Source organism: Mustela lutreola, chromosome 11 (genome assembly GCF_030435805.1).
Source record: "Mustela lutreola isolate mMusLut2 chromosome 11, mMusLut2.pri, whole genome shotgun sequence".
Lineage (NCBI taxonomy): Eukaryota > Metazoa > Chordata > Mammalia > Carnivora > Mustelidae > Mustela > Mustela lutreola.
The window spans coordinates 61183897-61211140 of record NC_081300.1 but is presented as its reverse complement, the minus strand read 5'-3'; the positions used below and the strand labels follow the sequence as shown (position 1 = coordinate 61211140).

Below are 27244 nucleotides of genomic sequence, written 5' to 3'. Positions count from 1 at the left end.
GCTGCAGGGTCCCGCCCAGAGGTGATGTAGGCCTGTGACCTTCCTCCTCTTCGAGCTTCCTTCGGCTCCCTCCAGGGAGACTTTCAAGTCTCCTTCATATACATTTTACACATTTCTTTACACATTTATTCCTAGGAGTTTTAACTTGTCTGCCACTATATTGTGACTGTCTGTTATTATCTTCTCGTGTATGGAAAGACAGATTTTTGTATATCGATTTGGTACCAGTTCCAAGACTGAATTCTCTTGATGTTTATAATTTTTAAAGGAAATTATCTCGGAAACCCACATCAACACTGACATCACCTGGCTGAGCCATTTCACCTCTTGCCCTTGTCCACCTGCCCAGGGCCAACAGGTAGGCGTCCAGGGCCACACCACGTGCTGTCGACAGGGTACCCTGCTCCTGACTCCGGCGCTGCTCCATTAGCACCACTTGCTCGTGGCTCAAGATAGAAGTACATCATCATATTAGAGCACCTGGCTGGCTCAGTTGCTAGCGCACATGACTCTTGATCCCAGGGTCATGAGTTCAAGCCCCACGTTGGGAGTGGAGCCTACTTAAAAAGAGAAAGAAAGAAGTACATCATTAAATACATATTAAACAAGGGTCCATCCATTCCTATGTTATTATGCATACATTCTTAGTATTTTCACGTAAATCTACACACAGAGGCTTTCAAGGTAAACCGGACAGCCCTGGTCTCTGCCTTCATGGTGCTTGCAGTTGACTCTATGGAATAGACACTCAACAGAGAATTGTTCAACACTATTACCCATTAGTCATGGGGCCATCTTCCCTGAGGGCCTGGAAGGGAGGTAAGAAAGGCCCTCCTGTGGGGGAAGTGTCCCCCTGAAAGGGAGAAAGTGTTGGGAGGCCCATCCCGGGATGGGGTTGGGGTCGGCATGTGGCAGAGCGAGTGAGGGGGAAGCCGGCTGGAACAGAGGACCGAGGGCATGCGTGGGCCCAGCAGCAGAACAAACTGGACTTTCTGGGTGTTTCAGTGAAGATGGTTCCCCAAGAAGCTGCCGAAGAACCAACTTCCAAGACTGAGGATAGAGTGCTCTGCTGATTGAGGTGCCCTCTGCAAAGCTGTGCCACAGCCCAGTGGCACTGGTGCCCTCTCCCAGCCCCCAGCAGGCCTACACCCGCCCCCCCACAGATCTGGGGGATGCCTGCTGTGAGTCCGTTTGGATGACAGGGCTGTTTCTGGTGCCAAAGCTTCTCAGGGCCCAAGCCTCATGCACAGCCAAGCATACAAGACTGCATTTCCACACACTGATCCCTACACAAGGGCAGTTATGGGGGTCAACCACGATATAAGGAGAATCTAGCTGACTCAAGCAGCACAAGGCTTCCTGTCCCACCTGAAGTCATAGGAAGAAGAAGGCTGCCTTAGGCGGTATATGCCAAGCGTGCCTATGGAAGTCAACACAATCACGTTCGTGTGCTTACACATACCTTTCAGGGTAGGCACTGGCTGTCAAAATGAAAGTTATAAACATTCTAAGGAGGGCTCACCTAGCTCCTCCTACACCTCAATGTCACGCTCCTCAAAGCTGGAGTCGCTCAGCTGTCAGCTCCCAAATGGGTGCCCCATCAGGTGTGTGCCACCAACCCCACACACCCTCCTGTCTAAACAAGCCCATCCCTCTGGCCACCCCAGAAAAGTAATACAGACTCTCCTTCTATTTCCTTTAGAGCTCAGGAAGCTCTAAATGCTTGCAGTTTTTTGGTGTGCATTTGAAAACTTACAGGATTCATGGATCCAGTATGCCCAGATCTTTACTTGGGCGTAAAAGGGAGGGTCCATTTGGGGATTAAGAGAGCCTTCTAATCACTAAAGGATCTATAGTTGTTAAACTCTCTCCATCTGTTACATATAATGATTTACCAATGTAGCTGATTTGTATGAGCTTGTTCCATTGGCAATGGTTATTTTTTTCACTAAGCGTCACTATGTTAAGTATCTTCTGCCTCCTAACAAATTGCCACAAACTTAGTGGCTTAATCAGCAAACATGCATGATCTCAGTTCCTATGGGTTAGGAATTGGGGGCGGCTTAGCAGCTGGGGGTTGGAGTCTCTCACAGGCTACAATCAGGGTGTTGGATGAGACTAGGGTCTTGTCTGAAGGCTCAGCTGGGGAAGGGCCCACTTTCAAGCTCATTTACTTGGTGGTTGGCAGGATTCACTCACTGCCTTTTGACCTGCTAGATTGTACTTCGAGGCTTCCCCCAAGATTTCTTACCTGGTTTCTCACCGGTCTCTGGTACATCGTTCCTCATCATAACAGGTGAACATAATCAAGGGCTTCCTATGTGACAGGTAGCGTCTCAAGTGCCCTCTATGCACTGTACCCCCTAATTCTCATCAGCTTTATTACAGAGACAGACCCTTTCTCGGCAGGGAGGTCTGGGAGCAAGAGGGTCAGAGGCCTTCCAAGCCTCTGTGACTGTGTCTGCAAAAAGACTGGTGGATTGTTAGCAGGCTGTGGCAATAGGATACCTGCAGGTTTCTTATATTCCACATATGAGTGAAACCATGTAATTGTCTTTCTCTGACCTTAGCATAATCCCCTCCAGTTCCATCCACGTCAATGTAAATGTAAGTATTGATACTTTCTGATGGCTGAGTAGTATTCCCTTGTGTATGCATCTGTATGTATGTATATATACACACACATCCCCCACACCTTCGTTATCCATTCATCTAGGTTCTTTCCACATATTGGCTATTGTGGACATCGTTGCTATAAATGTTGGAGGTTTAGGTACCCTTTCAGGCCACTACAGTTGTATCTTTGGGGTAAATACACAGTAGTGCAATTGCTGGGTTGTAGGGAAGCTCTATTTTTAACTTTTTGAGGAAACTCCATACTGTTTTCCAGAGTGGCAGCACCTTGCATTCCCACCAACAGTGTAGGAGGGTTCCCCTTTCTCTGCATCCTCACCAATATTTGTTGTTTCCTGTCTTGATAATTTTTGCCATTCTAACTGGTATGAGGTGGTATCTCATTGGTATGGGTTTGTATTTCCAAGTGACGTGGAGCATTTTTTCATGTGTCTGTTGGCCAAAAGACCATGTCTTCCCTGAAGAATGTCTGTATGTCTTCCTTGGAGAAATGTCTGTTCATGTCTTCTGCCCATTTCTTGACTGGATTTTTGGGGTTTTTTTGGGGGGTGTTGAGTTTGCCAAGTTTTTCTTCTTCTTCTTCTTCTTTTTTTTTAAAGATTTTCATTTATTTGACAGAGAACACAAGGCTGAGAGGCAGGCAGAGAGAGAGAGAGGAGGAAGCAGGTTTCCTGCTTGAGCAGAGAGCCTGATGCGGGGCTTGATCCCAGGACCCTAAGATCATGACCTGAGCCGAAGGCTGAGGCTTTAACCCACTAAGCCACCCAGGCACCCCAATTGCCAAGTTCTTTATAGATTTTAGATACTAGATACTAGGGCTAGTATCTAAAATCTAGCCCTAGTATACTAGACATATCTGATATGTCATTTGCAAATGTCTTCTCCCATTCTGTAGCTGCCTTTTAGTTTTGCCGATGGTTTCCTTTACTGTGCAGACCTTTTTATCTTGATGAAATCCCAATAGTTCATTTTTGCTTTTACCTTTCGAGACATGTCTAGCAAGAAGTTGCTGTTGCCAAGGTCAAAAAGGTTGCTGCCTGTGTTCTCAAGATTTGGATGGATTCCTGTCAAACATTTAGGTCTTTTCTCCATTTTAAGTCTGTTTTTGTGTACAATGTAAGAAAGTGGTCCAGTTTCATTCTTCTACACGTGGCTGCCCAATTTTTCCAGCACCATTTGTTGAAGAGATTGTGCCTTTTCCATTGGATCTTCTTTGCTGTTTTGTCGAAGATTAGTTGACCACAGAGTTGAGGGTCCATTTGTGGGTTCTCCATTCTGTTCCATGGATCTATGTGTCTGTTTTTGTGCCAGTACCATGCTGTCTCGATGATTACAGCTCTGTAATACAATTTGAAGACTGGCATTGTGATGCCACCGGCTTTGGTTTTCTGTTTTCCTTTCTCCTTCCTTTCTTTCTTCCTTCCTACCTCTCTCCTTCTTCCTTTCCTTCCTTTTTCTTTCTTTTCTCCTTCTTTTCTTCCTTCCTTCCCTTCCCTTCCCTTCCTAGATTTTACTTGAGAGAGTGAGCAAGAAAGAGAGTGGGATCAGAAGGAGAGGGAGAAACAGACTCCCTACTGAGCATGAAGCACAATTTGGGGCTCAATCCCAGGACCCTGGGATCATGACCTGAGCAGAAGGCAGATGCTTAACTGACTGAGCCACCCAGACACCCCTAGTTTTCTTTTTCAACATTCCTCTGGATATTCGGGGTCTTTTCTGGTTCCATACAAATTTTAGGATTATTTGTTCCAGCCCTGTGAAGAATGTAGATGGTAGTTTGAAAGGGATTGTATTGAATGTGTAGATCACTCTGGATAGCATAGACATTTTGACAATATTTGTTCTTCCAATCCATGAATATGGAATGTTTTTCCATTTCTTTGGGTCTTTCCTCAATTTCTTTCATAAGCATTCTGTAGTTTTTAGAGTGGGGATCCTTTATCTCTTTGGTTGGGTTTATTCCTAAGTTATGGCTTTCAGTGCAATTGTAAATGGGATCTATTCTTCAAATTTCTCTATCTTCTGTCTCATTGTTTGTGTACAGAAATGCAACTGAAAACCATCTCTGAGTTTAACTGAAGACTAAAAACAGATGCCCTCTTACCTAGTCTCATTTCTGGACTAATTAAATCAGTAATGATGCACATTAATCATCCCTGAATCCTCCGGAACTTCTTGCCTGCTAAAATATCTTCCCTGGCTGAGAAGCATGACTGTCAAATGTGCTAATAATCTGTGATCTCAGGGTTTACAACCAAAGGGATTCAAACTTTTAAAGACATATACCAATGTTAAAATTTCTCTAATTACCGCAAGAACAGTTTCTACTATCTTCAATTAGGCACCCAAGTCAGAAGAACCAAGGTTTGGATCCCAGCCCTGGCCTATAGTCTGAGCCTGAGTTTTCTCATCCACACCAGGCTATCAGGGCCATCCTGCCCTCCTGAGGCTCAGCACCACCCACAGCCCGCTACCGATGCACCAGTCTGTTCCCAGATACAGTCACAAGTAACCGGAGACTACAGCAGGATAAAGGCCTCTGACCCTCTCTCTCAGGCCTCCCTGTCAAGAAAGTGTCTGTCTCTATGAAGCTGATGAGAATTAAGGGGGACAGTGCATAGAGGGCACTTGAGACACTACCTGCCACATAGGAAGCACTCAATTAATGTTCACTTATTATGGTGAGGAACAACCTACCAGAGACTGGTGAGAAACTAGGTAAGAAATCTTCGGGGAACCCTGGGATGATGTTTACTGGGGCTGGTGAAAAGCATGGCTGGGCTTTTGGGTCAGGACAGTGTGCAGAGAACCTTCCAGAACAAGGAATGCGGTCAGTCATATCATACATACATGGGGCTGACCAGGTCTGGGGATGTAGTGATCAGGATGGGAACCCAGGCCTGTGGTCACACAGAGCTGGCATTCCTGAGGGAGCACAAGTAAACTAGTCAACAAGTATATAAGAAAGACACAGGGTTGTAATGTGAAGCAAGAAGTATGATATGAGATAGTTAGGGAGGGACTCTCCTGGACACAGTGGTCAGGAAAGGTCCCCCTTGAGGAGGGAAGTAGCCATGCCAAGATCTGGGGAAGAACTTTAGAGGCCAATGGTCCAGCAGGCAAGAAGGCCCTAGTGACTGAGCCAAAAAACAAAGGCCACAGAGCTGGTGCAAAGTGGTTGGGAGAGTGGATGAGGCCTCAGAGGGAGGCAGAGAGGCCAGAGGACCAGTAACCTCCTAGGCCAACAAGGGAGTGAGTGTGGACTCAGACTATGTGTAATGGAATTATGTATTTTAGGCAGGGGAGCCTTGGCTCTGGTCTACATTTTTATCAATGTAACTCTGCCTGCTGGTGAAGTGCTTCCTGAGGCAGGAGTACAAGCAGCAGTGTGGTGAGAGGACTATGGCAGCGGGATGAGAGTGAGGATGGTGGCATGGGCTATAGTGGCTACCCCTGGACACAGACTGAAAGAGTTCTGTGAGACACGTTCAGTAGAGTTGATGGGGATGAGGGTAAAACACCCAAACCTATGGTTTTAGCTAAGAAATTGGATGGAGAGTGAGGACATCTGTGGAGACGAGGAAAGCTGGAGAGAACATCTTTGAGGTAGGGAAGGAATCTAATGTTCGAGATGCCTATTCGAGAACCACCTAGAAATGTCCAGCTGAGTTTGAAGCTCAGAGGAGAGGGTAAGACTCAAGGTTTCGATCTGGGAAGGAATGGGAAAGAAGGGGGACCAGCTTCTAGATGGAAAGCTAATTAGAGAAAGCAGATACGGTAACTCTGCCTATCAGATGCTCTTCCACGCTGTAGATCACAGCAAAGAGCCAGTGGTCACAGCTGCTTTATGGCAATGACTGGCTACAGTCAATCACTGGTTCACGTTCAACTGCTCTCGAAACTCCAAACATCCAGCTTCCAAAACACAGAGGCACAGGAAGAAATGAATATCCATAAAGGCATATGGTCTACAGGATAATCATTTAAAGTTTTTTGTTTGCTTAACCACCCCTCCCCCCCCTTTTTATTTTTACCTCCTGAGTATAATCTAAAAGGCAGAGTGATCACTAAAAGGCAGAGTGATCATTCCACAGATATGTAACAACCCTGAGAAACTGAAAGACCATGGCAAACACTTTTTAAAAAGCAACACTGGGGCACCTGGGTGGCTCATTTGGTGAACCGTCTGCCTTCAGCTCAGGTCATGATCCCAGTGTCCTGGGATCGAGCCCCATGTTGGGAGGGGGTGTCCCTCCTCAGTGGGGAGTTTGCTTCTCTCCCTCTCTCTCCCCCCAACTCATGCTCTCTCTCTTGTTCTGTGTTCTCTCTCAAATAAACAAAATCTTTAAAAAAATAAAAAATACCACTATTTGAAAATTTTTGAGGCTGAATGTAATCAAATTAACACATTGAAGCATCAAGTCACCCACATTTGATGTATGAAATCCAAACTGGAGTAGGGTAGTATCAGTAACAGCAACAACTGTTTAACTTGTGTTAAAATATGTTTTTATTATTTTCTATTTTATAAAATGTTTTTATATTTTTTAATCTTATAAAATGTTAAAGAATATGTTTTTATAAATTTTGGTTTTTTTTAAAGATTTTATTCATTTCTTTAACAGAGAGAGAGAGAGACAGCGAGAAAGAGAACACAAGCAGGGGCGGAGGGAGAGGAAGAAGGTTTCCTGCCGAGCAAGGAGCCTGATGCGGGGCTCAATCTCAGGACCCCAGGATCACAACCTGAGCCAAAGGCAGACACTTAACAACTGAGCCACCCAGGTGCCCCTATAAATTTGATTTCTAAGAAAGAACTTCTAAGCAAGAGATAATAAGGTAGAAGAAGAAAGAAAAAAATTATTTTTAAAGATTTATTTTTTATAGAGAGAAAAAGTGTGTGCAAGTGGGGGGAGGGGCAGAGCGAGAGAGAGAATCTCAAGCAGAGCACCATACTTGATGTGGGGCTTGATTTCATGACCTGAGCTGAAACCAACTAAGAGTTGGACACCTAACTGACTGAGCCTCCCAGGCGCCAATCCCCCACTTCTAAGGATGTATTGATTTCAGAGAGAAAAGAAATCTGTTTTTCTAGCTCCAGCTTACCATCACTGGTTCCAAACTATTGCAGACTGAAGCCATCCAGGAAGCTTCTTGCATGTTCCAGTCTTTCTACTCCATCAATAATATCCACTTGTGATGACCCCAAGCCACCACACAACTGCTCACAATCTGGGATTTTGCTGCTCCCAACAACAAGGCTGTTAGCTGGGGCTCAGGAAACTTTGTCAGGAGACTTAACAGTAATGGTTGAGAAGCATTTCATCATCCTGGTCTTCCTGGGTAAAACCAAGTCTGTGTCACGCCTTCTCCACCTCACAGCTCAAGATGCCACAATAGGGTACTTCTGCCCCCTCGGCAACTCACAGTCTCTCCACCAGCACCTGCTTGTGGAGCCTTCCTTCTATGAAGGGTTCTGGAGCAGCTGTCCCATTTAACTTTAATTACAATAAATGCTATTTTAAACTATATCAACCTCTCCAATGTATTTGCAGAGAATATGAATTCCCCTACTTTGGAGAAAATCATTTTCTTTAAAAGTACACTTCCTTTCTAGTCTGGGCAATTAGCTAAAAGACAGAAGGACCAGAGAAGGGATTTCTTAGAGGAAAGGAAACTGTGTAATGAAGAAAAAAAAAAATCACAAAATAGACCCAGCAGCTTGAGAAAATAATTAGCAGAATAAAGCAATATTCTGATTTCTGTAAGACATCATCATATAAAAAAGACAGGTTCAGTGGAAATTACATTTATTTCTGGGTATACCACATTAAAATATACACTGTATTTGTTCAGAGTATCATAATCAATGCAAAAATAGAATTCTCTTCTCCCCCATAAAAAAGTTAAGTACAATATTGTAGGCTACATACATGATATTTTAGTTGGGTCTTCAGTATTAGCTTCTTAAACAAACCAAAATCTAGTTATACATATCAAGTCTATCTTACAAAATATATACAAAAGAATATCGTAGTGTAAAAAAACAAAGTTACCAAAATATAACTTATGTAATTTACTTTACACACAAGGTATCTAGTTAACTTTTTCAAGAGCTTCACCCATTAGTCGAATAGCAACACTCTTGCCTTCATCTGTTTGGATAACAAGCAAAGCTTCAAATTTGCCCACTGCCTTTGGTCTGAACTGCACAGGCATGTTGATGTAATGCTGGGCTCTGTAAAGAGAAAGGAAAGGTCACTGGCCTGAAGTTCCGACAGCACGAGCATCCCCTGCCACATTCCTAAGCACGATGCATAGCAGAGCGCGCAGTCGGTTTTCGTGAAAGAACTTAGTATTGTTACGTTCCATTTAAATTGGGTTCTCATTTCTTTGATGCTATTACTAAGAAACTGGCCGAGGAGAGGATAATCTAAAATCAGATTTAAATAGTATTGCATATATATTCCTGGCTACCCAACAGAAGAAGGGAGAGGAGAGGTCTGTCCTATTGTGTATGGAACTCTGGGTTCTGTCTGCAGAGAGGACACCTGACATATCCTGCCCGTCTTCCACCAGCAGCATACTCAACAGGAAGGAAGTAAACCAACCTGTCCCATGCCCACCAGTATCAGGGCAGGGCTGTACAGGTTCTGCTCCAGGACCGTTAGGAACTTTTACAAAAAATTTTCTTGAAAATTTCAGATTACGTTTGACCCTTGAACAACACAGGTTTGAAATGAGCAGTCTGCTTACCTGAGGATTTTTTTTTTTCTCAAAAAAGTGTAGTACTATAAATGTTATTTTCTCTGATTTTCTTGATCACATTTTCCTTTCTCTGCCTTATTGTAAGAATATAGTACATAACACACATATGAAAATACATTAACTGACTGCTATTGGGAAGGCTTCTGGCCAACAGTAGACCATTACGAGTTAAGTTTTGGGGGAGTCAAAAGTAATACACAGATTTCCCACTGCATGAAGGTCGGTGCCCATAACCCTCGCATTGTTCAAAGGTCAACTATATCTAGAGTCAGGTAATGAGCACTCTGTGTTTAAGATTACTATGTTGGGGGCCTGGGTGGCTCAGTTGGTTGAGCATCTGCCTTTTGATTTTGGCTCAGGTCATGATCTCAGGGTCATGAGATTGAGCCCTGTGTCAGGCAGGCTCCATACTTGGCAGCGAGTCTGCTTGAGATTCTTTTTTTTTTTTTTTTAAACAAGTCAATTTTTTATTTTTTTAAATTTATTTATTTGACACAAAGAGAGATCACAAGTTGGCAGAGAGGCAGGCGGGGGGCGGGGGAAGCTGGGGTGGGAAGCAGGCTCCCTGCCAAGCAGAGAGCCCAATGTGGGGCTCAATCCCAGGACCCTGAGACCATGACCTGAGCTGAAGGCAGAGGCTTTAACCCACTGAGCCACCCAGGTGCCCCCTAATGTGCCTTTTTAAAAATGGTACCTAGTCCTTAGCACTGACAAACTACTATTTTATCTTTCATGTTGCATTTCAGTACCCAGAACAATGTACAATTTGCCAACTTAAGAGGCATAAGTTATAACATAAGTTATAAGTAACTTATGAATTACGAAAATAAAGTATCCTGAAACAAATCTGACAAACCCATCATTAAAAATTTTAATATGGAACATAGAACTGTTCTATACTCAGCTGAGAATGTGTTTTTGGATTTACAGATACTCTGAATAAACTAGAATGTAATTTAGAAAGAACTGTGAATTTAATAAGCTCTAGAACACTACATGATGGATGTTTTAAAAACAGTACTTTGTACTATTATCTCTTTAACCTCTCCCTCTTACACACACACACACTCTCTCTCTCTCTCTTAAAAGGGAAAAGGCAGAGTAAAGTATGCTGTAGCCAGAGGAAAGGTCTCATTCAAAATCCCTCACTAGCTGAAGTCTAACGTTAGAGCAAAGACACAGCCAAGAGGGAGGCAGGAGCTGTGGTAGAACACTCTAAACCACATCCATAACTACATGCCTCCATCTACAGAACCTACAAAGTATATAAACCAGGTTTCTTCCTTTTTTCTTTAATTGTAAAGGAATACTCTGTGTAGGAAAAAAGGAGTCCGTCAGCACAGTCAAGATACCATCGTTACCAAAGAAAGTGAAGAGGAGACAAACTCCTTGGCTCCTACGTGTTGGTAAGAAGGATGGCTCAATGACAGTGCTGTCCCGGCTGTGACTTCCCCCTGGGATGACCCAGCAGGGTCTGGCAGCTCAGCAGCAGGAGCCAGCCAGGATGCTTGGGTGCATGCAGATGTGGGCACAGGAGATAAGAAATGTATTCCGATAATGTCTCAGCAGATTAGACTCGAATAGAACAACAGGTGAGCAGAAAGAATGCTTTTTAGGGCTAAGTGGGAACATAAATGAATTCTTTTTACAGAGCTAGGATAGAAATGATCACCTGGAACCCCAAAAACAAACTTTACAAAAATTGACAATCAGGGTTTCCTTCCCCTATTACCTTCTTTATAATTTACTGCTTTAAGGGGGCTAAATCCCCAACATACTTCCACGCTCCCCACCTCTGAACTAGGCAAAACCTCTGTGGCCTCTGGAGGAAGCTCCTACTTCTGTGGCATATTGCAAAGGCCTCAGGCCACTTTCACAGTTCAGTGTGAGAACCTACCCCGAGCAGCCCTGTCAGGCCTCACGACTGCCCTGGGGAAGGTGCCTATCTGGAGTGAGGCACGGATCACCTCAGGTTCTCTACAGATGACTAAAGTCACAGTATTACTCTGGAAGGCTAGAGTTCATGGTGTCGTAGAGCAGAAAGTGATCAATGAACAAAAACATCACTAATGCAAAGCTGGGAACTGCTTCTCAGATTCTGAGAACAGATTCCGTTCCACCTGCCCAGGCAAGCTAACCATTACTCTGAACCAGCATTTGTATTTCATGAGCCCCTGTGCAAAGTCAAAGTGGGATAAACACAAAAGCACTAACCATTACAGTAAGAACAGGCAGCACTATTTCAGTTTTGTGGTAAAAATTTTCAAGTGAGGGGCGCCTGGGTGGCTCAGTGGGTTAAGGCCTCTGCCTTCGGCTCCCGTCATGATCTCAGGGTCCTGGGATCGAGCCCCGTGTCAGGCTCTCTGCTCAGCAGGGAGCCTGCTTCCCTTCCCCTCTCTCTGCCCGCCTCTCCACCTACTTGTAATCTCTGTCTGTCAAATAAATAAAATCTAAAAAAAAAAATTAAAAAAAAAATTTCAAGTGAGATACTGTAGCAAAGTTTTGCTTCCTCTCCAAAGCTGAAAGAAGTTGTTCTCAAGTACAAAGAAACCAGCTTTTCTGCTGAACTTTATGTAAAATTTCAGCCTATGGAGGGGTCTTGAGAGAAGTTTTCTGTGACCTGGGGTTTACTTACTTGGTCTTCTTACTCATGTGTTTCACAGTGCCCACCTACGGTAACACACAGGCTAACATCAGCAGTCCTCGATCAGTCGGGCAAAGCCTCATTAACTGGAGGCCCACAGGCTGCTGGGAGTCAAGGACTCAAGCTGCAGAAACTAGAAAATATGCAGCTACTGGTATTTTACAACTTAGGGCCTTTCTCCTCCACGTGGCTGTTGAAGCGATTAAAGGAAAAGCACGGACACAGAACCGTGGCGCTCCATTAAAATCCACGGGGTTGGTCCTGATGGACCTCACCAGGGATGCTGGCTGAAAGGAAGGCACGGTCAGTAACACCCGAGATGCTACCACCTCCCGAGTGCCCCCAAGGGCTAGACACTAACACCAGCACATCGCTTATGTCCTTCTCCTAATGAACCCGGGCTGCCAGGAGCGCGGTCGTCTCTTACAAATCAGGAAACTGAGGCTGAGATGAAGCCTATGGTAATTTTCTAGATACATTCACTATTTGGTTTGCACAGCTTGTGCTCTTAGGTCAGGCGCTGAGAGGCAATGGAAGTGCTCGACCCTCAAGTACATGCATAGCAGATTTTACAGTCCGGAGGCTGGGAGGGGAGGTAGAAGAGGTGAAGAGAGAAAAGAGAAAGAGGAGAGGGAACGGGCCTCCCCCGACAGCATCTTTTTGGTATCTAGAGATACAGGTAACCTTCCAGAGTGTGGCTCTGCGAGTCTTAGAGCCTCAGAGGCAGTCCTAGAATGTTCACAGGGTGGTCCAAGTTTTCATGGAACATAACATGTTTTTGGAATCACCTAATACTAAAATATAAGAGTTTATAATTAATTAAATGGCTTAAAGATTCAAAGATGGAGATAAAATTATTCTTCAGTGTTAAGTCTGACAGAACACTATTGTTAAAATTCTAGATAACAGTGACAACCCAGTTTGATATTTCAATCTAAATGTAGATCCTATGGGGGAAAAAAAAATAAATGAAGATCATATGGAAAACAAAAAGTAGCAAGAGTGACAAGAGAAAAAGGACCCGCTTTAAGAAGTATAGGATATTTCAGGGCAGCCGGGTGCTCAGTTGGTTAAGCGTCTGCCTTCAGTTCAGGTCATGATCCCTGGGTCCTGGGATGGAGCCCCGCATCAGGTTTCCTGTTCTGTGGGGAACCTGCTTCTCCCTGTCTCTCTGCTCCTCCCCCTGGCTTGTGTACTCTCTCTCTCAAATAAATAAATAAAATCTTAAAAAAAAAAAAAAAAGGGATGAAGTACAGGGTATTTGAAGAATGACAACCAGAAAAATATCACAATAAAAAAATTTTCCTAATTAAGCTGGGACACTTTTGTCCCAATTACTGAAAATTCAACTCCCTGATCCTTAGTATAGTAAAAATAACATTTAAAGAAATTATTCTAAATCACAAGATAATTAATGTTCTATGTATTTACGTGACAGACAAAATACCGGGTAACAGGAATCATGTGCTAAATTCCAAAACATCCCACAAAGTTTGGGTTGCTACATAGTAAAGCACACTTGTGGGCAGTCATAAAATGCTTTCCTGGCAGGTTCCTCAGCATTTATTAAAATTTATGACAAGGGATGCGCTGTGGTGCTGGTGATGGAGATGATGGGCTATAATGGAGGGGGGAGAGCTCACAAGGCACAACTCTTAGGAGAAATTCTGAAGTCCTGAAAATGAAGTCCTGCACTCGAATGAGAACATTCTGATTTATGATAAACTCACCTCAAAGAATATTTTGAATGTTTGACGTAGAAAGGCTCTCTAGGACTTAAAAACTTGAGCTGGAATTTAATATGAAACACTTTATTAAATTATGCAAGTTAGACATTTGAGCATACATAAACATACCATGCATTTCTTTAATTAAAGGTATTTAGTAAATTTAAATATAGCCACAAAATTAGGTAAGATAATAAATCCTCATGAAAACACATTTAAAATAATTTTAATATGAATTTACTCTGGTTCTGACTAGAGTAAATGTTATCCAGAAATATGTTGGTGTCAATTAGTACAGAAGAAAAAGAAAACAAGAGAAAAAATTTAAAAATGAAAATATGAAAACAAATGCCAAATATTTTCAATTTTCAGATAAAGGGTCATGAACTTCTCATGAGTTACTTTTCAAATACAGCATAAAGCATTTAAAAAATTAATCATTAAAACTTAAGTATAATTTACAAAACAAGCTTCTAAATTATCAGGAGAATATTCATTAAATAGTTGAATACATCCATCTTCCCAAAACCCACAGTACTATTTCCAACTTACGGAGTGCATAATGAAAGAATTATTTCGCAAGTTGACTTTCAACGTCCTTGACTCCCCAACCCTAGTAGGCAGAAACTGATACACATCTTCTGGGGCATAAACTCCACGGTGCGTCAAGTCAAACTGTCTGCTTTGGAAACAGGTTTAAAAGTCAACTATTTAAAATACAGAGTAATTTAAACAATTTATATATATTTGACAAGGAAGCGTTTTGTGTTTCGATTTGTATTTTCTCTCACAGCTCACAGGAAATTAGTTCTGTAATGGCAACTTCACTAATCCCTATGAAGACAGAAGGCGCAGCACAGTTCTCTGAGAAGGTGCAGCGGTGGGCTGCTGCGCGGACAGGACACAGATGACAGCACTACCTCTGCCCCCCTTCTCCCCGGGGCCTGGGTCTCTGCTCGCCTCTGGCCCATGTGTGCGCGGGTGCTCCTGTCACCTTAGTTCACCTCACCCAGAGCACTCCCAGCGCAGTCCACTGGACGCTCTTTATTTGTCCGGACAGACTACCCTGACAGTGGAACACAAGCTCTGGCCTCTCAGCAGCATCTGACGGCAGCGATGCAGACGCCAGCTCAGTCTGTGCTGGCTCACCCCCTCACTGCCCCTGCTGCTGTCCCCTGTGGCTTGGCCCCGGACACCTCTAACTGCTCTCGCTGCAGTCTCCCTAGAAATCCCAGCTCGGTGAACCAGCAAGCCTGCCCCCGTGTGACTCCCAGATCCACAGCTCAGCTCACAATGAGCTGCTGGGCAACATGCCTGTCACCACACAGTGATCTGATGCCACAAATCCGGATTAAACCTGGGATCCTTCTTCTCAGACCTGACCCTCCACTTGTATTTCTGTCTGGGAGCCAACTCTGATCCCCTTTCTCTCTCAAGCCCCCTTACTGAACCCATTCACTGAATCCTTCAAATTTCCTTCCTATACACCTCCCAAATCTGTCCATTTCTCATCATCTTCCTGGACACTGCTTTAGTCCTGGACTACTTAAATAGCCTCCGACTTGTTTTGCCATATATACTCTTGCCTCCTTCTTAATCAGACTGCACCACAGCCAGAGGATTTTTCTATAAATACTCAAATCTGATCATGTCATTCATGGCTTCCAACAGCTTCCCAGATAAACCCCAAATTAATATTTACCATGTGAGGCCCTGCACAGTCTGCCTCTGCCCACCAGCCCTCTGGCCTCACCTCACACTACTCTCCCTCCATCTGGGCTCTAGGCCTGGATGCTGCCTTTGGTTCCTCAAGGGCCAACGATCCCCACTACCTGGTCCTTACAAAGTCAGGAACTTCTCCTATGCTCGTCACGTCCGTCATTTCCACTTATCCTCCTCAACTTAAAGGTCCCATTTCGGGGAGGCTCCTCCCAGGTATCACACATCAAGCTCCCTCTGTCATGTTTCCCTTGTTTCCCATTTCTTTCCTTCCAGTCCTTTCCACAGGTTGTAATCAAGCCTGTTAGTGAGACTATCTGTGATGTGGCTCCTTCTCTAGGAGGTAAAGCCCCTGGAGACAAGGACTAGGGCAGTTCTGCCTCCACTACCCAGCACATGGTGTGTGCTCCGTAAAGACGAGATGAACAAAAGAGTACGTAGCGAAAGTGTGTGGTTAGAACACATAATCTTTAAAGGAGCCTCAATGCTTACAAAATGTTTACAAAACTCCCACTAGAAAATAAATAACAACATGAATATTAAATTTAGCAGGTACTTAACACATACTTTTCTTACAAGTGTCTTCCTCTAGGACAAAGTTAGATCTAAGTATTAGTTAATTAAGGATTGTAAGAAACATGTTTATTAGGCAAAATACTTAAATATTACCATTAGAGCTGTGTAAGCTACTGGTATAAAAAACACATTTTAAAAAAAGTTTTTAAGGGGTGCCTAGCTATCTTAGTTGGAGGAGCATGCGCCTCTTGATCTTGGGGTTGTGAGTTCGAGCCCCACACTGGGTGTAGAGATTACTAAAAAATATAACAAAATATATTAAATAAAAATTAAAGAATTTTTAAAAAGATTTTATTTATTTGGGTGGAGGAAGTTCAGATGGAGTGACAGGGAAAAGCAGACTCCCCACTGAGCAGAGAGCCCCATGGGGGCTTGATCCTGACCCCAAGATCATGACTTAAGCTGAAGGGCAGACGCACTCCCCACCAAAAAGAAGTTTTCAAGAATTGACTTTCATACAGTGTTTTTTGGGAACATAAAATGGTATGGTCGCTTTGGTTAAACTATTTGGCAGTTTGTTTTAAAGTTAAACACATGCTGACCATATGACCCAGCAATTCTACTCTTCAGTTATTTTTACCCAAAAGAAATAAAAAAGTATGTCCACAAAAATACACATACAATAGTGTTCATAGCACCTTCATTTATAATTCCAGGCTCCAAATGAGAAGCCACCCAAATGTCAAATGAATAAATTGAATAAATGAATAAATTTTGGTATGATCACATAAAATGAATAAATTATGGCATGATCACATAAAACAATACTCAAGGACAAACTAAATGTACACCCTACAACACAAATGCATCCCAAAAACATGTGTGACGAAAGAAGCCAGACTCAGCGAGTGTGTATGTGTACAAAATTCGACAAAGCCAACCTAGATCAGAAAAGAACAAATCTTGGGGTGAGGGCAGGGCTGACTGCAAAGGGATATGTAAGAGCTCTCTGGGTGAAAAGAAATATTCTCTATTTTGATTGGAGTGGTAGCAATGCATGAGAACTCACAGGTAAGGACACTGAGCATTTTACTGAATTTAATTATATCTCAATAAAGTACTGGAAAAAATGTCATAAGAATGACAAAGACAACATACCCGGGTATAAGAGCAGAAGCCTCTGACACAGCTTGTCTTCGGGACTTAACTAAATTATCTAGTTTAATGAGGGAGTTTGTGGAAATTTTTGAACTTTCAGGCTCATTTTCTGCTTTGACACTCTGTATAAAACAAAAATCACAGGGTGGGGGAGGAAAAATAAATATTCTTGGAAAATATATGGATAATTACCCGTTTAAATTCTACTATTTCCTTCACAATTTTTTGAAGAAAACTTAAGATTTTTAAATTCCCTAAATCGCAATACCTACATTTTTTCCTGGTCAGCTTCTTTACACACACACACACACACACACACACACACACACACAATCTCACCTAATCAAGTCAAACACAGATTTCACAGAGCCAACCCAGACCTCAAGGCATGCCAATCAATAAAAGCAAATGAGAAAATTAAGATTACAGGGCCAGACAATAGAATTAATGAGATTAGAATAATACCAGGAAAATAGTCTGCATTTTCAGGACAGTTTTCCCATGTCAGTTTCACTTAATGTTTTTAATACACACACACACACAATAATTCACTTAAATTCAGTTTAATACTCACTTGTCCAGAGAGTTGAAATCTCAGGGTATGTTTCATGTGAGACTCTTTAAGGGGGTGACACTCAACATCCCAAAACTGAGCATAATCCCCTCTATCTCTGGGCAAAAAAGTGATGGAGACCTACAAAACAACACACCCAGGGGAGAAATTTAGACACTAAGCCTCACACACCATGTAGTTGGTATATGATTTAGCACTGGCTAGTTTTGACACTAACTGAAAGGGATTTGAACAACTCTTCTTTTGGCAGAAGATTATACCAGATTCAAGATACACTCTTTTTTAGGGCTCTCTGTAACACAGTCCTCAAAATGCAAATGCTCTTTACATTATCAAAAAATTCTAGAGCTGTCAAGTACAAGACCTAAATGAGGAAGGTCAACCCCAGAAACACAATCCAGTCTTTCGATGAAATGGTTATGGACCCCTCTGCTGGCCACACAGTAAAGGCCTAAGGCCTAGAACCAGTTACCCCAACCACACACCTCAAAGTCATACACACGAACTGCATGCGTACAATCTGTAAAAAGGTCAGTAATGAGAAAGCTGTAGTATTTAAAAAATAGTATTTTATAAAGTTTGCCAGTGTTAAGTGCTTCCTTTATCAACGAATTTAGTGTTAAAAAATGCTATTAGCTACATTAACCATTAATCAGTATCTTTGAGTCTGGACTTTACATTAAAACTGTTAAGTGACCCAATTTCTATCAATACAGAACATAAGAAACAATGCAGCCAGCAAGTCTTAGGGTGTGGAGGCAAAGGCAGGATACTCATGGAAAAGAGGTGATCATCAAGATTAGGGAATTACACTGTTAAAGGGGGTATGGACACTGCCAAGATCAAGGAAGAAAGAATGAAACGAAACCATTTAGTTTCCCCTAAATGGTGAAACTTTATGAATTATCTGGAACACTGTTTTCCAACACCAAAAATAAAGAGGAGGGGACAACCTACTAGTGCTGTATGTGACACACACTAGACACATATTAGGAGCCTGAGCATTCGTTAGCTCATTTAATCCCATTCAAACTGACCGATGTTTCAGAAAATTACTATGTACATCTCTTACTTTAAGAAACAGGTACCTAACAAACTAATTTTTTTCTTCCTTCTGGATCACTATTACATACATCAATAGTGGTACTTTTTAGGGAGTATTTCCCTAAATGGTCCCAGAGCGATGTGCCTTGCTTTCTTCTCCACTAACATAAATTAAGTATTCAGACCTGGAATTCAGTTGATGAATGTGACCTGACAGTGTGGCAAGCAACGAGTTCAGTCCAAAATATACAGTGATGAACACACAAAAAAATCAAAGATCCCACAGAGGTTTCATTTTTATGTTCTACTGTGTGAAAGGAGAAATCCTGCATACTTTTCTTTTTTCAAAGCTTCATTGAGATAGAATTCGTATACCATACACCCACTTAAAACGCAGTCAGTGTTTCTAGTGTATTTCCAGAACTCTGCAACCACCACAACCTGATTTTAAACTATTTCCAACAATCCACAAAAAACCCAGACCCATACAATCAGCAGTCATTCCGCACTCCCGACCTTCACTTCCAGCCCAAACAACCACATATCTACTTTCTGTCTCTACAGATTTACCTATTTTACATATTTCACACAAACTCAGTCACACAATATATGGCCTTTTATCTCTGCACTGTTTCACTTAGCATGTTTCCAAGGTTCATGTTGTAGCATGTTATCACTACTTCATTCCTTTTTATAGCCAAGTATTACTTCACTGTATGGGTATACATTTTGTTTCTCCATCTATCAGTTGATAGACATCTGGGTTATTTCCACACTTTTTCGCTATCTTGAAGAAGGCTGCTATGAACATTTGTGTATAAGTTTTTGTTTGAACACTGGATTTCTTTTTTTTTTAAGATTTTATTTATTTATTTGAGAGAGATGGGGGTTGGTGCATGAGCAGGGGGTGGTCAGAGGGAATATGGAGGAGCAGACTTCCTGATAAGCAGGAAGCCCCATGCAAGGCTCGATCTGAGGACCTGAGCTAAAGGCAGATACTTAACTGACTAAGCCACTGAGGTGCCCTGAACTCTGGTTTGCAGTGTTTTGGGGTATATATTCAGAAGTGAAGTTGGTGGGTCATATGGTAATTCTACATTTAACTTATTGTGGAACTGTCAAACTGTTATGCAAAGCAGCTGTACCATTTTCCATTCCTACGAACGATGTATGAGGGTTTTAATTTCTCCATATCCTTACCAACACTTGTTACTGTCTGATTTCCAAAATCTGGGTCATCCTAGGCATGTGAAGTGATATCTCACTGTGGTTTTGTTCTGCATTTCCCTAATGAACAGTGATTCAAATATTTTTTCATATATTTATTGGTCACCTGTATATCTTTTTTTTTTATTTTTTTGAGAAACATCTATTCAGGTTTTTTTTTTTAAGATTCTACTTATTTATTTGGAGAGGGGAGAGAGAGTGAGTGCACAAGAGCCGGGGGAGAGAGCCCAATGTGGGACTAGATCCCAGGACGCTAAGATCAACACCTGAGCAGAAGGTACTTAACTGACTGAGCCAACTAGAAGCCCCTCTTTATAATCTATTCAGACCTTCACCCATTTTTTAAAACTGGTTATTTGTCTTTGGGTTATCTAGTTGTAGGAGTTCTTTACACATTTGGGGTATAAATCCTTCATTAAATGTATGATTTCTAAACATTTTCTCCCATAATCTGGTATCCCTTTTCATGTTCTTAATAGTATCCTTTGATGCACTCAAGTTTTACATTCTGGTAACTCATCTATTTTTTTCTTTTGTCACTTGTGCTTTATTTGTGTCATATCTAAGAAACCAAGGCTTAACCCAAGGTCATGAATATTTACTATGTTATCTTTCAGGAATTTTATAGTTTCAGCTCTTATATTTAGGTCTATGGTCTACTTCAAGTTACTTTTTGGATATGGTGTGAGGTAAGGATCCAACTTAATACTTTTATAGGAGGATATCAGTTGTCCTGGCACTACTTGTTCAAAATATTCTTTCCCTATTGAACTGTCTCAGTACCCTTATTGAAAAAAATCAACTGACCATAAATATGAGGGTTTATTTGGGAACCCTCCAGTCTATTCCACATATTCTATATTTCTATCTTTATGTCAATACTACAGTTTTGATTAGTATGGTTTTGAAAATGAGAAGTGTGAATCCCCTAACTCTATTCTTTTTCAAGATTGCTTTGGTTATTCTGGTTCTCTTGCATATCTACATGAATTTAGGATCAGCATGTCAATTTCTTTAAAAAACAAACAAAAACCCAAACACCACCTGGGATTTTTTATTGAGATTATATCAAATCTGTAGATCAATTTAGGCCATACTGCTATTTTAGTAATGTTAGATATTCTGATCCAAGAACATAGGATGTCTTTCCTGCTGGGGTTTGTTTTTTTTTTTTTTTTTGCAACCCTTCCCCCACTGCGCCTTTGCCCCAGATGTTGAACTTTTGTTAAGCAATGTGTCTGTTCTTTATTATACTGCTTTGCCATTACTGTGGGCTGGGAAATGAAATAAACTACACCATAGAAGAGTATGCCTTTCCAAAAAAGTCAGAAACCTTCTGGAAGCCTGTTACACAGACCTAGTAAAGTGCACAAGGTTTGTGACTATCATTGCTCAAAGATTCTTCGATAGTCAGTAATGAGTCCACAACTATAGTCTAGAACTGATTACCAGGCTGAATCTCTGAATAAATGGACCAATGTCATATAAATGCTATAGTTTAAGTGCATTTCAGCAGTTAGCAAATGCAAAAGTATATTACTGAGACTAAGTGAATGACTATGTCACTAAGGGATATTTGAAAAAAACTATGTCAGGTCTACCAATGGATTAGAACTTAAGAGGATCATGGTACTAAAAGGATCCATCACCATTTGCCCATGAAGATATACTGTTGACTATGACATGAACACAGTTGTTCTTGAGTGGTAGCAGATTATTACGGCTGGTGGACAAAATAATGTCTAGATTAGAGCTATTCCAAGTGTGTTATAAGTACTGGCAGCCTGTGGCCACCTAAAGCGCTTATATCAGAATGTAAATCAATCCTACCATTAAGCATGGCATTTTGTTTAGCTACTTAGAAAGCAAGAGCTCTGCTGCAGGAAGCAGCCCACTGACATGCACTGAGGCAGGTCTTCTCCTGTGGAAAGCTGGTTGTTAGCAGAGCAACACTAGTCTAGGTGAAGCCACTACTCTGGGTGGAAACAAATGAAGGTCCCCTGGTCAAGCAACACCATGTTCTTACCAATGGCTATGAAAAAAATGTCAAAACTCACCTTCCGAATTCCACGGCTTTCCAGTATACCAGAAATAGGAGAACATATGAATGCTGCATAGGTAGCTCTAAAAACATCTCCACTGTCATCAACTCCCTACAATCATTTAAGCAATCAAAGGAAAAAAACAGAAGTCAGAGTGACACCATTACCTTTATGGTTACCAAGGACACACAAACCCATTCTGCAGGGGCCAGGAGAGCTCAGTGCCCACCTAGGAGTGGGAGCACTCCTTAACTCTGCTCACAAAGGCCCATGCTGACGCCCCTCCTTCCATCAGCAGCCACTCCTTCCTGGCTAGTCAGCTTTAGGATGGTGCTCATTCTGTTCAAGGGCGGCCTGCTCCTCAAGGACCCTGAAGACCCTTTGCTGAATGTACATTTTAACATCATATGCAATACCAGTTTTTTTTTTTTTTAGTAGATACAGCACTATTTTTGCACACATTTTGTTAGTATGAGGGCTCCAAACTACCACTGTCACACAAAATATACGGCAGGAAGGACATAGCATTCTAAACAACATAGGTGACGACATGCTCAATTCAGGTATAGAGCCCGATGCTGGAGACCATTTGCAGTATAGGGTCGGCTAGCACTCACTGACAAAGAGTCTGTCTCCTACACTAGCTCCTACTGGCTGAAAACACGGAACAGTACCCAGACTGTGGAAAAGAAAAATGCATGTGCATGTGCACATGCACACAATATTCCATAATAAAACTTTCAAGTTTTTTCAAAATAAAGTTATTTTCAGATAAAAATCAGGATTGTAGGAGGTAGCATTAAATGAGCAAGCACATATTTCCAAATATACTTTCTAATCTGACTCTAAAAACAATCTTGTGAAAAAGATGGGGCATGTATTAGGCCCATCTATAGAGAAAATCAAGTAAGTGAATTAGTGGGACCAAAAAAAGCCCAATAATCTCAACCTATGTTCATAATTCAGTATAAAAACACCCTGAGTAAAGTTTAAACATTAAAATGAATATATTTAAGGTAATTATTACTGACCTTGACGTAAGGGGGAGCTAAGGATGACAGATGCCACTTTACTTCTGTGTTACCATGATTTTCAAGTTCCAGAAAATTTTCTACAAGAACACACATGTCACAAGTCAAACAATTCTTGGAGATGTAAGTAAACAAGCAGATTACTGTGATACTGTATAATAATGACTAATTACCTCATCAGAGGGGAAAAATACACTCATCAGATCCTCAGAGAAGCTCCATGGGAATTTACAGTATTTTCTAACAAAATCAAATTTGACAGATATCTTGTTTTGGATTTAATCAAAGGATAATGAAGGGCTTAAGCAAGAGAGCTGTAGATGATTTTCATGTTAATTTACAGAGTTACTGGCTGCTGTGGAGAGGAGAGACCACAAGGGGGTCAGAGTAGATGAGGTTCCCTGGTAAGCAACAGCTGCATGGAGAGAAGACACGTGGGGTAGTGTCTATCAGGCTTGAGTCAAGGCAGTGGGAGGAAAAGGAGCAGGCAGACAGGGGATCCATTCTGAACACGGACTGCAAAGGACTTGCTAGTGGACTGTGTGGTAAGAGGGAGAGAGAAGACAGCAAATAACTTCCAGGGATTTGGCTTAATGAGCAGACAGCAGGGCCACTTACGGACATGGGTAGAGCTGGAGGAGAGGCAGGCTTCATGGGTAAAACAGGAGTTCTGTTTGTGAGATGCCAACAGGGCAGAAGCTGAGCAGCATGCAGGAAGAGCCAAGATAAAGAAGGGGACACAGGCGGGCCCAGGAAGAAAGAGTCATCAGTGAAACCTGAGAAGGAGCCTGTGAAGCAGGGAAAACTGGGAGAGGCACAAGAAAGTAGTCCAAGGAAGAAGGAGTGGTTGACCCCAGCCTTGAGGGGTCAAATTAACAAAGACCTATCAAGGACACACTCCCTTTTCAATGACCTTGATAGTGGGGTCAAGGCAGGTGGCAGAACCAATTCGGTTACAGCCCGAGGAAATGAAGGCAGGGAGCACGATCCTTCCATGAGGAAGGGGTGTCGAGGAAGCAGGGAGATAGTAAGGAGATGTGGGGCCGAGAAAGGCATTCCTTAGACACGTGATGGCAGAGAGGACTGTGTGCCAAGGGAAAGGCATCAACAAAGGGAGAGGCTAAGGACACAGGAGAGAAAAGGGGCAGAGGAAGGCCCTGAGATGGCAAGAATAGATGGGCCTAGATTCTGGGCAGAAGGGTTCATTTGGGATGCAAGCAGAAGCCTCCCACTTAGTCTAATGGCTTTTGTATTTGCAGTGATGTGTGAGGCAAAATCGAGAGTTGGGAAGAGAAACCAGGAGCCGGGGAGGGGCACGAAGAGTGAAGATGTCGAATGACTACAGGAAACGGGAAAGGACACACACCAAGGAGGGCTGCTAGAACAGCCTGGTGGCCAGTGGCATCTGAGAACAGAGACCACAAATGTGCGGGTGCGGCCACCGTTTCCTCTGGCAGCGAGGTTCGGCTACAGGAGACACAGAGCTGGGAGGCGGCTGGGTCTGACTTGGCTTAGGATCTTGCCGCGCAGGACCGCAGAGGGAGGGGCACACAGCAGTTAAGAGCATTCCTAAGGCATAACTGCAGTGACAGATGACAGAATTCAAGCAGAAGTGGCCGAGACCTGGGTGCGGGAGAGTGAGGAGGTAGTAGGCCTAGTGGCCTGGACATCGGAATGAGGCCAGAGAGCTGCTGGAACTCCTAGAGGATGCGAACGGGGAGGATGGAGTGAGTGGACAGGCGATGACCAGGGAGGGACAGGCTGGACGGGCAGTGGAAATTGAATGTGAGTGCAAGACAAAGCCAGTGAGAGAGGCAGGGAGTGAGGGCCAGGTGACAGAAGGCCCACACCCTTTCCAACAAGTCCCACATGCAACCTCAGTCACTTAGATGAGCCATCACAGGGAGGTGAAGGGGGGCAAGCAAAAGCAGGGTTCACGGGACCCTGGAGGAGTACTAGCAATACTGAGTACCTACTATGTGCCAAACACTATGCCGAGCACCTTAAATACCTTATTTCATTTATACCTCAAAGCCCTCCGTGAGAATCGTTGACTATGACAGCCATTTTCCAAATGGGGAAACTGAGTGTATCTATTTAACCTCTTTCAGTGCTTCAGTCTCATTAGTGAGGGACGGAACCAGGTTTTACCTACTTTCTCCTCTTCTTCAGCTGCTAACTAGTTAGGAGGTCTGGTAAAAGACCCAGTGAGAACTGAGGAGGGATGGTTCTGACCAGGTGGAATATGAGACTCCCAGAATACACAGAGTTCTTAAATACCTAGATTTAACATTTTACAATTTTTAAGCTCCTCCAATCTGGCCTGTGATTGAAGTGACTGCCAATGACAACCTGAGTATCTCCTGAAATAGGGGACAATATTATCCCTGTCACTACAACGAAGGTCACTAAAAACAGTGTTAGACTCAACAAAACCGTGATCATTTGAATTATATAACCTTGTGATACCAGACCTGAGGTTTCACCAGGTTCTGTTGCAGGAAAAGTAATAGTCTTATTTCTTATCTCAACTTTTGTGGAACGTGGTTTTGTCACTGGTTTCACCAGATGACCAACTGCAGGCTCAGCTCCCGGAGAAAGGATTCCAAATGTGCTGGTGGTCAAGTGAGCAAGGAGTTCTTTCTGGGTTAAGTCTTCTCGAATTTGAACTTTCACAATTTTCTGAAATGAGCCAAATAATTTAGGCGGTAAGACACAAGTGGATCTATCATTTTAAAGAAACAATTCTTATTTTTAAAACATGGTGGAGAAAAGTAATGCCAAACAAATGAAACACGGATGCATTAGAAAATTTACTCAGATCTCAAAGTAAATCTTTGACTCTCCCAACTCCCTTCTTTTTCAATGCATATTTTACAAATCAATAGTGGTTTCTAGGCTCCACTTTCCATTTCTGCCCCATCCAGGAGAATCATTCAGATCACTAATGGAAAAAGTCTGTGCTAAGCTCTCTCTATGAATACATCTAGCCCGGCTGAAAGGACAGGCCCCTTCATTTCACTTCTGAAAAGTAAACGCTAATAAGGATCACAACACTTAAGTTGCAAAACAGGAAAAATGCTGCTTAAAAACAAACACTTAAAATACCTTCTGTCCATTGTCAGAGTGTACATAGATTAAACCACTCCATGGGAACATTGAATGTTTTGTAGATAAGGAGGAATTAGGACTCACAAGAATTTGTAGCTTACTCCTGGAAAAAATAATTTAATAATGAAAACCAAGGATATCCTATACTTGAACAGCAACAACCACAAGTTATAAATACTGTTCTATCAATGCCCAGCTCTCCTTGTTGTTCACAAAGAGCAGAGAAGAGGTGAGATCCCGGACATGTCTGATTCTGCAACAGCCCCAACTCATGGCTCACAAAAAGTTGAGTGGCATAAACCCATGAACCTAAGGGGAAAACTCATGTAAAAACAGACCATATTGTAGAAATACCATTTAAAAAGCAATTCAAAATAAAAATTTCTAGAGCACAGGACCAGTATACAAAAGCTCTGAGCCATCTGATAACAAAGAATGATACCGTTTACCATACACAGAGAATGAAACAGCAGGAAAGAAAACTGTAAGAAAAAGGGAGCGGGATGGAAAAGAAATGAGTAAGATTCCTTTTTATCCAATTGCTAAAACTTTCTGAGCTCACTGTCCTCTTCAAGAGCTATGGAATGTCAAAGATGACTTTTAAACGTGGACAATGTAATCAGATTTGTGACTCAGAAGAAACAAAAAAAGTTGTAAAAGATACTTTGGCACACATGTCAAAAATGGCAGAGCAAGCGTGCCTGGGTTAAGCATCTTGCCTTCGACTCAGTTCATGATCTCAGTGAGGACTGAGTTGGGCTCCCTGCTCAGCGGGGAGTCTGCTTCTCTCTTTCCCTCTGCCCCTTACCTACTGTTCATGTTCTCTTTCAAATAAAATAAAATCTTTTAAAAAAATGGCAGAGCAAGATTATTTTCCATTCCTAACAGCTAAATGTGTGGGATGATGTTAAAAGTTATTTGTGAACAATCTACTCTATCATTTCCCTATCTTTTCAACCATTAATTAGTAAATGTTTAATTCATTGCTTTGGTCCTACGAATGTTTCTCTGGAGTATCCCTAACCCTACCTTAGGTCAGTATTAGTCAACTA

General features: G+C 42.3%; 1 protein-coding gene across 5 annotated transcripts in view; it reads right to left on the bottom strand.

The window, feature by feature from the left end:
- Positions 1-8424: 8424 nt before the first annotated feature.
- The window catches only part of CEP192 (centrosomal protein 192), a 126251-nt gene continuing 107431 nt past the window's right edge, over positions 8425-27244 (bottom strand). For 4 of the 5 annotated variants that reach the window (XM_059140952.1, XM_059140950.1, XM_059140954.1 and 1 more), the window contains 9 exons: positions 26190-26295; positions 25556-25763; positions 23082-23161; positions 22066-22161; positions 17738-17857; positions 17164-17285; positions 14323-14452; positions 13774-13832; positions 8425-8869 (listed from right to left, as the gene is read on the bottom strand). In XM_059140952.1, the coding sequence (XP_058996935.1) occupies positions 8728-8869; positions 13774-13832; positions 14323-14452; positions 17164-17285; positions 17738-17857; positions 22066-22161; positions 23082-23161; positions 25556-25763; positions 26190-26295 (1063 nt within the window). In that variant the 3' untranslated portion in view covers positions 8425-8727. The remainder of the gene's footprint in view (positions 8870-13773; positions 13833-14322; positions 14453-17163; positions 17286-17737; positions 17858-22065; positions 22162-23081; positions 23162-25555; positions 25764-26189; positions 26296-27244) is intronic. The other variant, XM_059140951.1, reaches the window with a different exon arrangement.